This window comes from Berghia stephanieae, chromosome 8, assembly GCF_034508935.2.
Source record: "Berghia stephanieae isolate SIO BIC M18660-M18661 chromosome 8, UCSD_Bste_1.3, whole genome shotgun sequence".
NCBI classification, from domain to species: Eukaryota; Metazoa; Mollusca; class Gastropoda; order Nudibranchia; family Aeolidiidae; genus Berghia; species Berghia stephanieae.
Window position 1 is genome coordinate 50,919,894 of NC_088367.1, and position 17,500 is coordinate 50,937,393.

The 17,500-nt window shown below is 34.4% G+C and overlaps 1 protein-coding gene across 2 annotated transcripts in view; it reads left to right on the plus strand.

The window, feature by feature from the left end:
• The window catches only part of LOC144978831 (kinesin-like protein KIF27), a gene marked incomplete in the record, with an annotated part of 35,243 nt that overhangs the window by 6,397 nt on the left and 11,346 nt on the right, over positions 1-17,500 (plus strand). For both annotated transcript variants that reach the window (XM_078925378.1, XM_078925379.1), the window contains 18 exon segments: positions 1-100; positions 1,022-1,157; positions 1,896-1,979; positions 2,729-2,815; positions 5,153-5,272; positions 6,488-6,631; positions 8,478-8,704; positions 9,596-9,735; positions 11,186-11,375; positions 12,170-12,266; positions 12,642-12,745; positions 13,195-13,302; positions 13,780-13,879; positions 14,337-14,485; positions 15,431-15,527; positions 15,822-15,926; positions 16,669-16,883; positions 17,411-17,500. The exon segment at positions 17,411-17,500 is cut by the window's right edge and continues 25 nt beyond it. In XM_078925378.1, the coding sequence (XP_078781504.1) occupies positions 1-100; positions 1,022-1,157; positions 1,896-1,979; positions 2,729-2,815; positions 5,153-5,272; positions 6,488-6,631; positions 8,478-8,704; positions 9,596-9,735; positions 11,186-11,375; positions 12,170-12,266; positions 12,642-12,745; positions 13,195-13,302; positions 13,780-13,879; positions 14,337-14,485; positions 15,431-15,527; positions 15,822-15,926; positions 16,669-16,883; positions 17,411-17,500 (2,293 nt within the window).

The following is a 17,500-nucleotide window of genomic DNA, read 5'->3' on the forward strand; positions in this document are numbered from 1 at the left end:
GACAGCGCAGTACAGTGATGAGTATCTACGGGGACTCAGACACAGAGAAAGTTTTACAAGATGCAAACTTCATTAAAGAGATGGAGGAGAAAATAACAAGGTTATTAACACGTTTATTTATATGATTTGCAGACCTAGATTGTAGTTGTTGTTATTATTATTATTATTATTATTATTATTATTATTATTGTCATCATTATTATGTTTTATGAATGTTAATAGAGTTGTTGGCAGCTGTTCATGGTTAAAATCTTGAGGTATTGTTGAAAGTATTGCCATATGATAATCTGTAACTAGACATCTCTTTGAATATGAAAGAGGAGGACATCTAGTATAATTAACTACGAAAGCGGAATGAATGAAAAGTACTTATAGAGCCAGGGCTTTATTTAGATTTTGAATGATGCATCTGACATTGTAGCCTTACTTTCGTCATATCCTTAGAGGCACTTGAGTCAGATCTATTTTAACAGGCTCACAGGTTCTTTTTGAAACATTTTGCAATCAAATCTGTTTATTTTTATTTAAATGACAACTGTTTAAAAAATCTTTAAATTGATACCATTATTTTTATCGTTCTCTATGCAATACTGTATTGTTATTCAGCAATTAATACTATACCACCCCCATCGCCTTCTTCTCCCCCCCCCCCCCCTCACACACACACACATACACACACACATGTACCCTGTTCACTTTTTTCTGAAACTTTGTAGTTTAATCTGTTTTCAAAACCTTTACATTGTTCTTAGTATGTAAACAAGTTTCATCTGTGGTATTTGACAGCATATATAACTTATCTTTTTCCTATCTTATCTTGTACTGTACAGCGGAGATTTGTTCTTTTTACCATAAAAAGATGGCTGCCACTCTATGTAACCAAAAAGAAATAATATCATTTTTTTAAGGGAAAAAGAGTTGCCATCTTTGATTAACTTTTTCAGAAATTTCTTTGATATTTTCAAGTTTTTAAAAAATACTTTCTTTAAAATACTTTTTATATTTTCATTTTTGTTTTCAGATTGCAGACTGAATGTGCCCATTACCGTATGATAGCGGAAGAGGCATATAAACATATAGTGGACATTCAGGGGAAGGATGCCCTCTCACGCAGTCAACACCTGCGGTTGAAGGACTGGATGGATCTTCTTGAGGAGGTAGGCTATCATGGTTGCTCTACTGTAGAGATACTTTCTCCCAACCAGGCAGAGTTTCCATACCTGTAAGGTCATGGGTTCGAGCCCTCATCGTCATGAAGTTTTTTATTCTCTATTATCTTCTGGCACTTTTTTACTCACTTCATTTCTTGTTATTATTAACGTAAGTGCCTGCTCCACCCACTTTTCTGAATATGATACAGTGTTCTGTTTATAACATGACTAGAGGATTGCAATAAAGTATTCATTATCATGATGGATCGATGTTTTCATATCTGGAAAAGTGTTGTTGAGTATTTATTTGTTTTGTTTTGTTTTTTAATGTTAAGGACATCTTTATCATATTGTTTTAAAAATTTTCATATCATGTTTTGGATTTTGAATTGTGGTCATTTTTGAGAGGGGTTTTATGTGGGGGGGGGGGGGGGGGGGGGGGGGGCTTTGGTTTCTTTTTTTAATTAATTTTTTTTTTTTTTTAATAAAAGATCATTTCACATGGAGTATATATGATTTTTTAAAAATTACTGTTTCAGTAACTTCTTTGAATTGTACGTAAATTATTTTCTTTCTATTGAAATTTATTTTGTTGTACACAATTAAATTATTATTGCTGAAACCATCCTCAGTCTAGCTGGATAACACATATGTATTAATATTTTTCACAGTCAAAACCTGTAATACCAAATTATGATTTTATTTTTACGCCCTCACCTTATAATGGCATCTTATCATTCCCAGATAAAAAATAAAGTTCCGATGACCCTAAGCCGAGAGGAGTTACAGAATGACACAATTAGGAGTCTGCAGTCTGAGTTACAAAAGGTAAAGAGGCAAAATATGAAAAAGCTATATATATATAAAGAGTAAATGTGACTCATATATATATATGGAAACAATAAAGATCTAATGATATTATGCCCATGGCAAACTTCAAGGGGCAGATAAAGACCGAAAAAAAAGATGAAGTGATGTGAAAAGAAAGATCACATTTAGATAATAAAAGTAACCGAGCATGACGTGTAAGAGGAGAGTAGAGTTATGTAGACAGGTAAAATAGAATATGTATCCTGTGCTTAACACTGTTAGTGATTCCTGTGCTTTGAGCAGATTTTGAGGGTATTGTGCTTTATGAAAGTTCCAAGTTTTCCTCAGATCTTTGATTTTTTTGGGTATATTTTAGGTTGTTTTGTTTTTTGTATATTTGTTTTGAGTTTTTTTTTTTTTTTAGGTGGGGGGGGGGGATTCAAGTCACATATATATTGAAGTGTCAATATTTCTGGATGTAGCCAGGCGATTGATTCGTTATCATTGCATTAATAATTTGCTACTGTTGGCAATAGCATGTGAACTAGAGGTCATTGTTCAAAGACTTATTTTGTATTTTCTAATATGCAGGGTAATCCTTCAGAGCCACCAGACCTAGAGATTATGTTTCTATAGCATATAAATATTTTAAGACTATCATAGTCGAGAAAAGTTAAAGGACAATCGTAGTCCAATGATTGCGATTTGTAAAGAATGGAATTACTTTTCATTGCATTACTCTGTTGTATCTATGTATTACTTTTCAGTGCCGATCCCATCTCGAGAGTGATGAGACAATTTTTGCTGACAAAACTCGAGAAGTTGCTCAACTACAAGAAGCCCTCAAAGAAATGGTAAGGATATTAATGATTGTGTTTGCCCCCTTATCAACTGACATTATTTTATTTTCACAACGGCCTTGATACTGCACCTTTTCTGAAATAAGTAATAAGGAAAAATTAATATAACAGCTTCAAAAAAGATTTAAAATACCAAACACGTAATGTTTTGGGTTCAAAACCCTTCTTCAGCCAAGAACAAAAAACTTATAATATAAATAGATTACTTAAAAACCCAGATAGATGACAGAGAAAAAATAAGCACATCCTTTCTTAAATGATTTATTTTCCACTGAAAATGAAATTTAAAAAAAATCTTTTTAGCACAATTCCTCCCAAGGAAATTTCAGCATGGCGCACTCCATTGCTTATGTAATTTTTGACAGTTTTGGTATAAAACCTTTTAGATGTGATTGAAAATACAAGTACAAAGAACGCTTTTAAAAATGCTAAAACATAGCGAAACCACTTCTAGTGATTTATATATGCTTCGTGCTAACTGAAAATGAAAAGTAGTAATAGCAAAGCAGGCAGAGCACAGGAAAAATGGCTATTGCCCATTCACTCGAAGAAAGGAATTAAATTAGTTACAAGCGTAGCACAGGTAATGAATGTTTTACCAATTAAAGTAAAATTGTTGAGATTGTTCTTTATTTCACAGGAAATCGTAGCGTGGACTTCTAGAAAGGTGTAGCATGAATTTCATTGATTAATTTTAAACCGAAATTTTGGTCAATGCTTTTATTTCTAAATTTTAACTTTGACGTTAAAAAAGAAAAAATTTAACTCTCATCACTAGTTCATTTCAAACTCAAATTTGACTTCTAGAGTAATAAATAATATTAAATAAAATTGAGCTTTATATAGAGCAATATCCACTAAATGTGTTCAAAGCGCTTTACAGGGGGTCCCTGGTCAACAGCAACATTTAACATGTAGGACGGAACATGCCGCCTGTTAGGCTATATTACAATTTTTCGGACAAAGACAACACTGTTAACGGCCAGGTACTCATTTTACACCTGAGTATGGTGAGAGAAAGTGAGTAAAGAGCCTTTTCCAAGGACTCAACTATGCGCTGAGCATAGGGCACGAACCCAGGACCTTCATATCCGAATGCGAGTGTCATACCACAAGACCACATAGCCGTAAAAGATACGTATGCCAAAATATATATTTTTATATGCTCCAAAGTCTACTTCGAATTTTAATGTTAACTCTTCTTCTGTTTTATTTTCATAAATTCTTGTTTCAATCATTTTTTTCAGATTTGTGTATTTAATCTTCTATTTTTGTTTTTTATATTTGATGGTACTATTTGTAAAAGTGTTTAATGCTAATGAGTATGAAAAACTTCATTTATTTTCAGGTTGTATTTAAAATGTTTAAATTATTTAAGCTTCAAAATTCATGATAAAATTGAAGATTGGACCAAAAAGGAAAAGGAAAGGGAAAAAAGAAAATTTCTTTAGTTAGTCCGTGTTTCACAGGAAAACCTAATAGATTATTTAATTATTCAGAGAACAATAAATACAATATGAGTACTGTGAATTTTTCTGTCTTTATATATTTTCCTTGCAATATGCTACAGAAATCTATAAATAATTTGACAGTTATGAGGAGTAAAGTTAGAATTTTATTTGTCCCCATGGACGTGCTCACATAACTAAATTTTTTCTAACAATTACTGGAATTTGAAAAAGAAAAAGACAAAAAGAAAGAAAATCATTCACCGCACATCCCAGAAAGTCACTTTTCACACTGGTGCGTGGGACACACGTTATATCCTTGTACCATGTTGGCCGCACAAAATACAATTAAATAAAAAAATAAATAAAATTGAGCTTTATATAGTGCAATATCCACTAAATGTGCTCAAAGCGCTTTACATGGGGTCCTTGGCCAACAACAACATTTAACATGTAGGACGGGACATGACGCCTGTTAGGCGATGTTACAATTTTTCGGACAAAGACAACGCTGTTAACGGCCAGGTACTCATTTACACCTGAGTACGGTGAGAGAATGTGAGTAAAGAGCCTTTTCCAAGGACTCAACTATGCGCCAAGCGCAAGGCTCGAACCCAAGACTTGATCCGAAAGTGAGTGTCATACCACTAGACCATAATTCTATTTTTTTAAATTTAATCTGGTCCCAATTCCACAATTAACCATATATTGAATTTCTGAATCACCACCTTGATTGTATATATATATATATATATATATATATATATATATATATATATATATATATATATATATATATATATATATATATATATATATATATATATATATATTATATATATATTATTTATCAATTTGTGTACTTTTAAAAAAAAATTTTCAGGAAAACAATAATGGTTTGACGGAGCTGCAGCTACAGGAACTCGTGGACATCAACCAGAAACAAGGGGAGCAACTTCTCTCTCAGCAAATGAGAATTGAAGAATTGGAAGCTGCTGTGAAGGTAATCAAATGTTTTTGTCATTTTTTTTGGTTTGTTTTTGGGTTTTTTTGTTATTGTTTTTTTTGGGGTTTTTTTTGTTTTTTAGGGTGGGGGGTTGTCTTGTTTATTAATTCTTTTTGTTTTCTTGTTTTGTTTTGTTTTGTTTTTGTTCTCTCTCTTTTTTTTTTATTCATTATTATTTTTGTTGTTGTTTGTTTTCTTTTGTTTTGGTTTTTAATTTATCCCGCTAAGCTTGAAAAGGGACTTGCCTACTAGATTGCGTGCCTGTGGGGATTACAGCTGGCAGTGTTTCAAATTTCATGCTATTGCTGCCGAAAACAGTGCCTTATAATTTGCCCATAAAATGATTTACAGCTCATTTAATCGTCTCTCACCAGCCAGATTCCAATTTTTGGCTTAACTTTTCATTTTCTTTGGTGCTCAAATCATTACTGTCTCCATTAGCAGACTTAATACAATTATACCGGTTTAATCAGTATTTAAATATTTTTTTTAAAAGCTGAATTTGGCCAAATTTGATTTTTTTTTCTCCTTATTGTGAGTTTTTCACTAAAATATTTAGAGGAAAATGGTTGAGAATGCTGTTATTTTTTCACGAAATTGATTTGTCACCAAACTGAAGGACATGACTTAGATTTCAAAGCATTTTTATCTGATTTTAGAGGTGGAAATTATGCAATTTGTTTTGATACTGATTTTTTTTTTTTTAAAACTTTGAATTCGGTTTGTTGTATTTTTCATCAAATTTATACCTTTTTTTTTCTTTTGTTCGTTGCTTGTAGCATTAACCATACATTATATCTGCAGTCAAATCTAATTATTATATGTGGAGCTTTGTGGTCTAGTGGTTTGACACTTGCTTATGGACCTGTAGGTACCAGGTTCGAGTCTTGCTCTGGTGGATGCAAAGTTGAGTCCTTGGAAAAGTCTCTTTGTTCACATTTTCTCATTGCACTCCGGTTTAAAATGAGTATCTGAGTACTAACGGCATTGTTTTAGTCTGAAAAAAAATTATTATTTGCGTCTTACAAGCATAATGTCTCGTCCTCCATGTTAAGTGTTGCTGTTGGCTTGGGACCTCTTGTAAAGCACTCTAAGCACATTTAGAAGCTTAAGTTTTATTTGTTTTGTTTTTTCTTGTTTTGTTTTTTAATATAGTACTAAGAGCTTTATCAGTTGCTTATAAATGTGCATGCTTGTACATCTTTCTTCCAGCTGAATCAATTGAGAGCCAGCAGTGTTGATGAAACAGCCTCTCTGCCCTCCTCTATCCCTTCAAGGATTGACCAGGAGCCAAGAAATTCCTCTGGCCAGCGACCGAAGTCAGTGCCAGCACACATCCACAAACAGCAAGAGAAGGTATTTATACTGTGCTTTTATAGAACCAATTATACTCTTCTTTTTTTTTTTTTCATACAATTATATAGTAGGATTTTAGTGGGTTGATGCATTCATTAGTAATTAAATTATTAACCCCCAATTTGCTCACTTGGACAACATGTGTGATTCCTGTTGACATCAGACACCTTGTTTGATGAGTTATCTATATTCCTTCGTGGAATGCTAAGGCGACGATATCATGATATCGTGGCCCAAAAGGCATAAGTAATTGATAGCATATTTAACATCACCGTCATCATTGATATAGTTACCATTGTCATTATTATTATCATCATTATCATCCTGCTCATTATCATTTTCGTAAGCTGTTGTTATCACTTTCATTGTAGTGGAATGGTTATTTTCAAATTTTCAGTACAGGAGAGATGGAGCTCAAAACCATTTATCATCACTCCTAAAAAATGAGAAGTAAAGTCATTTAAAGTAGAGAAAAATATTCACAAAAATCATACTTTCTATTTCATTTATATATTATTGAATTGGATCGCCATCCAAGAAATTTTACTTAGCAAATGCTTACACTAGAATGAGTTTTTGGATTGTTCTTCTTCCTCACCCTATTCCCATAATGCAAGCTCAACACTCATCCCCCCCCCCACCCCCCTTTGTAAAATTTCTTCTTCTTCTTCTTCTTCTTCTTCTTCTTCTTCTTCTTCTTCTTCTTCTTCTTCTTCTTCTTCTTCTTCATCTTCTTCTTCTTCTTCTTCTTCTTCTTCTTCTTCTTCTTCTTCTTCTTTCTTCTTCTTCTTCTTTCTTCTTCTTCTTCTTCTTCTTCTTCTTCTTCTCTCTCTTCTTCTTCTTCTTCTTCTTCTTCTTCTTCTTCTTCTTCTTCTTCTTCTTCTTTCTTCTTCTTCTTCTTCTTTTCTTCTTCTTCTTCTTCTTCTTCTTCTTTTCTTCTCTCTCTCTTCTCTTCTTCTTCTTTCTTCTTCTTCTTCTTCTTTCTTCTTTCTTCTTCTTCTTCTTCTTCTTCTTTCTTCTTCTTCTTCTTCTTCTTCTTCTTCTTCTTCTTCTTCTTCTTCTTCTTCTCCTCTTCTTCTTCTTCTTCTCTTCTTCTTCTTCTTCTTTCTTCTTCTTCTCTTCTTCTTCTTCTTCTTCTTCTTCTTCTTCTTCTTCTTCTTCTTCTTCTTCTTCTTCTTCTTCTTCTTCTTCTTCTTCTTCTTCTTCTCTTCTTCTTCTTCTTTCTTCTTCTTCTTCTTCTCTCTTCTTCTTCTTCTTCTTCTTCTCTTCTTCTTCTAATATCCTCATCGTCTTTAATCGTTCGTCTTCGTAATCTCATTCATCATCATCATCATCATCATCATCATCATCATCACCATCATCATCATCATCATCATCATCAACATTATCATAATAAATCACATTTTATATATATTTGTACTGTCTTTACAAGGATAGAAAAGTGTAATTGCAATCCATTGCATACATACAATAAATCATACCATTATCCCTCACACACTTAGAGATTGCCTTGTAATGACTCCCAATTCTTGTAGATGAAGATTAAAAAAATAAATTACACCTTCCGTCATGATATCCTTAGATACCGTCGCCTAGGCATTCATGAAGGAATTAAAATAATCCATCAAACGAGATGTCTGATGTCAACAGGAATCACCCACGTTGTCCAAAGTGAGCAAATTGTGGGTTAATTTAATAATCTTGCCCAAGGAAAAAAAAAACAAAAGTGCCTGAAGTGGGGTTTGAACCCAGGACCTTCCAGGTCACATTGCAATGCCTTAACTACTCAGCCACTTCGTCTCCCGATGAAGATAACTGTATTAAAATATTTACCTATATTACACAGAATCTTCTACGTCCTCCGTCACGTCTCATCAAAACCAGCCCTGCTCTGTTCACCCTGGACAGAGTGATGCAGTCGTTCCGGGCCAGGAGTCAGTTGCTGGTGAGCAGACTGGAAGACTCGGACGACGTTCTGCACCAGACGTTTAGCGATGATGAGGAGGATGATCTTAGTGATGACGATCACGGTGACGCCCTGGATGTTGAAATGGAGGCAAGGACCTCTATAAGGTGAGAGCTACCAGTTTGCGAAAAGTTGACTACCAGATGGACCTAGGAGAGTCTTGATAGCCCAGTCGTAGAGTCCTTTCCCCACAAGGAAAAGGACCAGATTTTGTTCTCTCTGTTCACCCGGCACAAATTTGGTAGCTATGTCTATTAAATCTGGTTGAAAGTACTATATGATAGTCGAGAGCAACCTTTTCAAAGAAAAGTAAACTAACCGCTTCTGTTAAAGGCTACAAAAACCAGAATAAACTTCCCACGAACCCTGTGATTTTGAGGGACTACTTTTTATATTTTATTTTTTCAGTTCCTCATTCAGTAAATTTAACAAAAGATAACTTTTTGTTAGTCATCATCATATCTTGTCGCGCCAGTGAGTCAGCCAGTCCCGGGCAGTCTGGTTGCATTCCCTCAGGTCAGCATTGGTGCAGTGAGGTCCCAGCGAGCATTCGGACAGGATGTGGTCCATGGTCTGTCTGGGGTGACCGCATGGGCATTCAGTGCCCGGTGAGATTTTCCATTTAAAGAGGTTGGTGGCGGTGTTTCCCACCTTTGCTCTAGCTCTGTTCAGCGCCACCCATTCTTTTCTCTTGAGGTCTGTGCCTGCTGGGAGCTTTTCTGTTGGGGGCTGGAGGGCATCGTTTGCTGTCTTGTCCCATTCTACCCATTTGTCCAGGCGGACATCAACTGTTTGGAATTAACTTCCTTTATCTGTCTGGTTCTCAAGCAGTATTGTGGTCTTCAAGATATATATTTACATCTACTGTCATTTTCAATAAACATCAAGTTCTGCAATTGGGGCCAAAATGTAATTTTACTAATTTTTTTGTAATAGTTAGAAGGTCTGCACAAGTTACGACCTTTTAACCTTTATATTTACATTCATATCTGTTGTAGGAAAAATGCCAAGGTGAAGAGGAGAGGAACATTCCAAGTAAAGAGAGACGCAGCCAACAAAAATGTCAACAACAACAATAATAACAATGGCAATGAACCCAGATCTAGTCTCACGTCCATGGCAGGCCACGGCATGAATGGTAGGTTTTGTTCTTTGGATTACTTTCTTTTTTTTTTCTAAATTTTTCGTTTGTTTGTTATTAGATTTGTTTTGCTACTGATTTCTATGGGTTTTACTTTCGGTTTCTTTTTTTTTTTTTCTTTCTTTTTGTGTTTTATTCCTTCTTTCTTTCTTTTTTTTTTTTTTTTTTTGTATAAGAACGATATTTCTTCTTTTATAATGTCTCTTGTTGAAACCTCTGAGCACTTTACATCAATTACTTTTAACGTGTTTTCACACGCATCACATTCTCAAACTCATATGCTCACGTACACACACACACACACACACACACACACACACACACACACACACACACACGCTTGCATTACCAGTACAAGTTCACGGACACCAGCAAAGATGCATGATGAGAATAGGCAGACACAAGAAGGAAAAAATGTTATGAAATAGTTGTCTTACACAAGGACAGTTAATTATAATTGAGATAATAAATATTTTGAGAAAAGAAATCACTTCAGGCAAATCTTGAAGACCACAATACTGCTTGAGAACCAGACAGATAAAGGAAGTTAATTCCAAACAGTTGGTTCATATTTAGCAAATGATGTATCATCGAAAGATTACTGGAATATTGATGTAGAATATCATATTGCTATTCATTCATTATAACCATCATTATCATCATCATCATCATCATCATTATCATCATCATAATTATCATTGTCAACATCATCATCATTGTCAACATCATATAGCAATGACTATGAAAAATGAGTAAAAATGTTTTTGAATTTTGAAAATCCATTCATAAATAAACAAGTTATGCAGTTTCAAAGGTGTCATTTATTTGGATGACCCGCAAAGAGGAAAAAAACGCGAAAATATGGGACGCTTTTTCGGCATTTTTTTTCCGACCTTTGGTTGTATCTTGCGTAATAAGTGGATTGAAAGATTGAAACTTGAAGAACAAATTAGGATGGTGTTTTGTAAAATACGGGAAAAGTACTCGTCATATTCATATGAAATTTTACAACCAAAAAGAAGAAATGTTCATGTATTACCTTGTCAGCGACAAAACCTACACGCCCGGTAGTTTTAGAAATATTTTACTCCAAAGAGTAAAACTCTATTTTTAACGGTCTTCTGGTAATCGCACGAGTTTTGTCGCTTGACATAATCTAAAATGACCTTTTTTCTAACTGTGTGCCAACTTTCAGTCATATTCATCGATAAACAGCGTCGTAATTAATTTTTTAAAATAGCATATACGAAACGGCTTCGTCCCATATTTTGTCGCCAATTTGGGCACTTCGTGAGCGAAAAAGATTTGTACGGGATAGTCATTGCTACATCATATCATTGTCCTCAACAATCATCATCATCAACACCATCACTATCATTATCAGCATCAATATTATCACTATCCCTGTTGCAGACGCACCAATATCCAAACTATTTTGTCTTCTCAGGTCCTGATGAGATCAGGTGCAGCACCAACCTCTTAGAGAACAGCACGATAGCCCGAGAAAGCCACCAAAGTCGGCTCATCAACATGGATGTCGAGTCCAGTGCTGAGATTCAGAGGAAGAAAATCAAACAGTCGCAGCTCAGAGCATTAGAGGCCAATCAAAGGATTCGGGATTTATCCATCAATATCAGGTAGAGCATTCGGATCTGCTAACTCTCGGTGGGTTTTTTTTTCCCTCCGATTTTCCCAATGTTTGTTTGTTTTTTTCAATCTTAAAAACATCATGCCGATGTTTTTTTGTTTTTTTTAAATTGTTGGGTTTTTTCATTGATTTTATTCTTTAATGATTTAATAATAATGATAGTGATGGTGATGATGATAATAATACAGTATTATAATAAAAATGATGATAATAATAATAATAATAATAATAATAATAATAATAATAATAATAATAATATTGATAATAATGATAATAATACAATAAATTTATAAAGCGCCTAGTTCCAAATAAAATCGCTCACTGGTGCTTTATATCAACAATCATAATAATTAGTCCACATTACATATAAAAACTGACAAATTAAAAACCACATTGATGTGATATGATCATCATAGGATATATAATAAAATACTAGGAATCCAAAGCATATGCTGTACAGAAAATCTAAGAATATATAGAAAATGTATAAAATAAACGTCCTGAGTCACTTGTTTACTTATCCAAACCGGCGACCAGCAGAGCAAGCCCTCCGGTCTTGTGCCATAGCTTTAAGTTGGATGTCAATTGCTGTTGTACCAGATGACCAATTAGTATATGACTGATACTTGGATTATAGTGGGGGGGGGGGGATGTGGGGTCCAGGTCTTCAAAAGGTCTTCAACATGCCATGACAAACAAAAGTTTCTCAAATAAGATTTTTAAAAAAAATTTTTACCAACCATTCAGCCATCACTTTGTAAGTCTTTTTCGTCTATATTTCAGGATGAAGGAGCAACTGATCAAAGAGCTGGTGAAGTCAGAGAAAGATGCAGAGATTATGAACAAACAATACGCTGAGAAGCTCAAGGCTTTGGAAAAGGCAAGTCTTTTTGGTATTGTTAAAATACTTAGGAAAAAGTGAAAATGGAAAAGTTTCAGATGGGAACAGTACCGACAATGGATGTTTTGGGTACAAGCCTGTTGTCAGCAAAACAATAAACAATGGAACATTGAAAACAAAACAATTTGAAATATTGGTATTGTTGCAGTCAAAGCAGTTGTGCCATACAGCAATGTAAAAATTGGACTTGATATTAAATAGAATTATTTGGTTGGGTCGAAGTTTAATTTTGTAAAATTCATCATTTGATTAATTTTTTTTATTTCACACCAAATGTGCCCAACTTTTTGAGTCAAATTTGCTTTTATGATTTTATTTTGTTTTTGATTTTTTTTCACGTTTCTATCTCTTCAGGAAAAAGAAGCGGCCAAAAGAGACTTGTCAGATGTACAGAGAGCTCTTGCATCATTGGAAACTAAAGATAAGACGGAAACAGCTAATATGCAAAAGATGGAAATGTGAGTGGACTCTCCTATTTATTATTATTTTTTTGGAACATTCAGGTTGTGTTCAGTGTTGCTAGATTAATCTTGTGTCTAGGTGAGGCTTAGAGGTTGTGTTGAATAAGACACTAAGATTAATAGCATATGACCTCTCCATCTTTTTATTCCTCAAGATTGTCAAACTTGTTTTTTTTTTTATTTTTTTTTTTTTTTTTTTTTGGCGCAGATGGTTTAGTGTTAGAAGTTAAGCTGTGCATGCAACACTTGAAGGTCATTTCTATACCATTGAGTTAAAAAATTAGAGCTCGTGGCTGTAGATTATTCCATCAGCTTCTTTTTATTGGCACTGATACAGCACTTTAAAGTGAGGTTAGCACAGTAAAACTCCTTAAAGTCAAAAACAAAGAGCATTAGACAAAATTCTTCTCATAGACTTTTGATTTTGTTTTGTTTCCACCATAAAGGGATTATCGCAAGAAAATTGAAGACGCCAAAGCCAAGGTCTCCGCCCTACAGAAGAAACAGAAAGAGTCAGAGAAGGTGGCGAGTTTTGCACACCAGAATGAGAAAAAGTAAGACTTTTTTTTTTCATGAGATTATTTTTTAGAAATTATTTATACTTTTGTGAATGTAATTATTGTATTGGTTGAAAATGTAAATTGAGACAAGGTGAGTTTGGATTGCTTTTTCCTGAACAAGGCATCAAGTGAATTATTTATCTAATTAAAAAAAAAATATATGCATTTGTTTTCTTTCTTTATCCAATGAATCACTCTTATCTATATGATAATGAAGCTAAGATCACGTGACACTAAAACAAAGAACGCCTACAGGATATTTTGCAGGACAAGACAAATTACAAAATTCCAACAAGTTTTTTTAAGATAGTTTTTTTTTTTTTTTTGGGGGGGGGGGGGGGGGGGAGGAGGTTTGTTTTGTTTTTTTTATCAAATTTTACCTAGACTGTTTTTACTGTTGATGGAATCAGAGGAAAGGAGATACATTAATCGTATTTACTAAGTATTTTGTTATCCTAATCCTTTTTGCAGGATCCATGACCTTGAGATGGCCATAGACCGAATGAAGCAACAACAGGATAGTCTGCAGAAGAAATACAGGGATGAGGTCGACCAGAAGGCCAAGATTGAGGTTGGTCAATGAAGAAAATAAGTTTGCACAGTATTTTATTTTATTTTGTTTTGAAATTTCAAACATTAGAATATTATCATTAAACATTTTAAAACATAGCGAAAACAGCTAATATTCAGTTCTAATTTTGAGCGACAGTGAGTGCTGCAAAGCTAACTATAGATTATACTGTTGACAAGGGCTTTGATATAACACTTACATTATCTAGCTTATTTTGGGGACAGTGACAGTTGGGGGAGGCGGGGGGGGGGGGGGGGGGATAGCGTGTATCATACTTAATACCAGATTATGTTTTCCTTTGCTTACAAACTGCATATATTATAGAGATTTGTTTCAGGTCTGAGATAGTATTTTGAAATGTGAAGTTTTTCAAAATAATTCTTAAGCTTTTTTTTTTGACCTACTTTTAGTGAAGTTACTTCTATTTTTTTTTTACCCACCCAAATGAAATCAATAGCGGGAAATGCAAAGAGAGGTCCAGAGAGTGAAAGACTTGGAGATTCGAGATGAGCAGACACAGAAAATCCTCAAAAGAAAGAATGAAGAATTGGCGTCTGCTAAAAGGAGGTTGAGATCTGCTTCTGGTGTCCTTCCCCCAATCACAAGGTATGAATTATTGATAGAAAACGGTAAGGGCTGCCTGAAGCCGGTGATCGTAAAATACTAACAAAAGAGTGAAAATGGAAAGGCTTCGTATGGGAACAAAACAGACAATGGACGTTTCAGGTACAAACCTTCGTCAGCACAACAATACACAAATAAACGTGGAAAACAAATAAAATATAATGAAAAATGACTTGTATTGTCTGTACTCAATGGTGGTTGCAGTATCATACTGAAGGGTTTGTACCCGAAACGTCCATTGTCTGTTTTGTTCCCATACGAAGCCTTTTTGAATTATTGATAGTAACTATGTTGATGATGATGGCACATGATGATGATGTGGTGTAGGTGTTGATGGTTGTAGTATTTACTCTTTGCCAGTTCCATTAGTTTGTCGCTTTATAGTTTTGATGGGTCTGAGATCGTTTATCTTCTTTTTTGTCCCCCACATGTAAAATTTAAAATAACATTAAAAGTAAAGAACAAGAATTTCTGCTTTTTATTTCTTGATATGACAAAGGAATTTTGTCATCATTTTCCCTGTTTTTTCTAGTGGTATTGGGGAAAATAGGAATATATTTTGGTAACAGTGAGTGATAAGGCCTCTCGCCTGTCTTGGATTATCTAGCTTGCTCGAGGGTTATGCAGTGTATTGTAACAAATCCCTTTTTTTCCCATTTATGCCAGATAACTTTACTACAAATATCGAATCATTAAAATGACTATTTTAGATCTTTTAAATAAATCAATGTTTGAAATAAAAATCTTCTGGTCTAAATGGAAAGAAATATATGTTTCGGTAGATGATGGCAGCAGTTTGGTTTATAAATTTAAAGAATCCTGCTTTTACACATTGGAGATGTACTTAGTATAGACAAATAATCAAAGCGTTGCTTATAAAAGAAATAGCACAGGCTCTGAAATAAAATTTCATTTTTTTTCACACAGTGAAGAGCAAGAGAAACTCGAAGAGCAGAGGAAATGGTTGGATTCTGAAGTGGAAAAGGTTCTAGAGCAGAGACGGAGGAATGAAGATCTGGAACAAGTGAGATATTTGACTTTTGCATTTAAATTGTTTTAGCTTTGTTTTTACTTTTGTCGCAGTTTGTATGTTTTTTCTGGGTTTGTTTTTTTGTTTGTTTATTTTGTTATTTTCTTATGGGATTTTTTTTTTTTTAATATTTTTTTTCATTTTTTTTTTTTTGTTATTTGTGCTGGTTATTTTTCGTTGCTTCTTTTTTTTTCTTGTCCTTGAGATGACGGTCATGATTTTATTTTTAATTTTTTTTTAATTGCATCATTGATTATCCTTAAAATATTTGTGTCTTTGTTTTCACAGGAACTCCAAAGAAGAGAGGAAATGTTATTCAAGAAGGAAGCAGTCGTTGCCCAGAAGAGCGAATTGGAGTTGAAGAAGATGAGGTCGAGTAAATCTTTGAACAAGGTTGGTCTGTTACTTATTTGATCATTTTGATGGGTGAGATAAAGTGCAAAATTGACTTGTCGACAGACAGAGCTCGTTGTTGATTTCTCTTACAGACCTGTCAGTTCTACATATTTAATTGGAATATACAGATTTTTTGGGGGGGAGGTGGGGGAGGGGGGGGGGAGGGTGGGGGGAGGAATTTGGTGAAATTCACCTTTTTTTTTCTTTCTTTTTTTTTTTTTTCTGTTTTTTGCTCCCAATTTGGATTTTTAAAAAGTTGAATTTCAGATTAAATGAGTGGAAATGTGATTTTTAAAAACTCAGAAATGGATATTGTTCGAATTGAACTAAACCGCATCTATTTTAAAGTATTTTAAAATACGCAATTTATTTAAATGAGGGTGAAAATCCTGCATTTTGGGTTTATGCAAAGTTTTTCTCCTCAAATTCCGATTTTTTTTCCAAGAAAATATACAGATTTTTTGGACAGATGTCTCGGATAGGTCTAGTCTCAGAAGCACAAGATTTATTAGGAGGGTGGGGGGGGGGGGGGTGTTAACTTATGTTTATATTTTAGTTTATCAGTGTCCTAAATCAAATGAAATTTAATAATATAGCCGATGTCAAAGAAGCATCACGCTTTGCTTTTTATCTAATTTTATTTTTCTTTTCTTTTTTTTTTTTTTTCATTTCCATCTCTTTTTTTTTTTTCATGATATGAAATTTAATGAATAATAATGACCTTTTATAATTTTTTCAGAGCATTGTAAGCCTCTCAATGAAGTTGGATTCAGTTGAGAAGAAAATCGAAGAGAAGAAGCAAGAGTTGCCAGAGGTCAATGACAACATGAGGTCACAGGTCAAAGAGGAAATAGTCAAGCTGAGACAGGCCAGAGACAAACTGAACAAGCAGCGTGCCAGTATGGATGCCAAGTTGAATGATGGGAAGGTCCTCACCATGGAGGAAGAAAGAAGGTTTTTATATTTTATTTTTCTGGTATTTAAAAAAAAAAAGAAGTGGCCAAGTATTGTGCAAATGTTGTGATGTCTAATGTCTCCTTGGGGCAGCCTCACTTCCTCTTTTCTTGGGGTGCCCATTGCAGAACCTTCCTTGCCATTTTTCAGCAGGTTTGCGGCAGATATGCCCCAACCATTGCCATCTTCTCCTTTTAATGAGACTCTCCAGAGACTTCACCTTTTCTCTAGCTCTCAGATCCTCATTTGAGATCGTATTCGGCCAGAAGATCTTGAAATTCTTCATACTTCTGTATCAGGGGACAACGTGGCTCAACGGTACGGTCTTTGCTTCATACCCGAATGGTACCTAGTTCCAATACCGGCTGTGCTGTGTGGCCTTGAGCACTGCAGCTGATGCCTGGGTTATTCCAGTCTTCCCTCGGAATAAACCCTAGAGATAATTTTCCCCTATGAGATGAATGAAGGGAATTTTATTTTTATTTATTTTATTTTTATCATCTACATTGAATGTTATTTCATTCCAGCTTGCTGGAGATGGACGAGGCGATAGAAGCCCTTGATGCTGCTATTCAGTACAAAGACGACACAATCCATGCCAGGCAGATAGAAGTCAG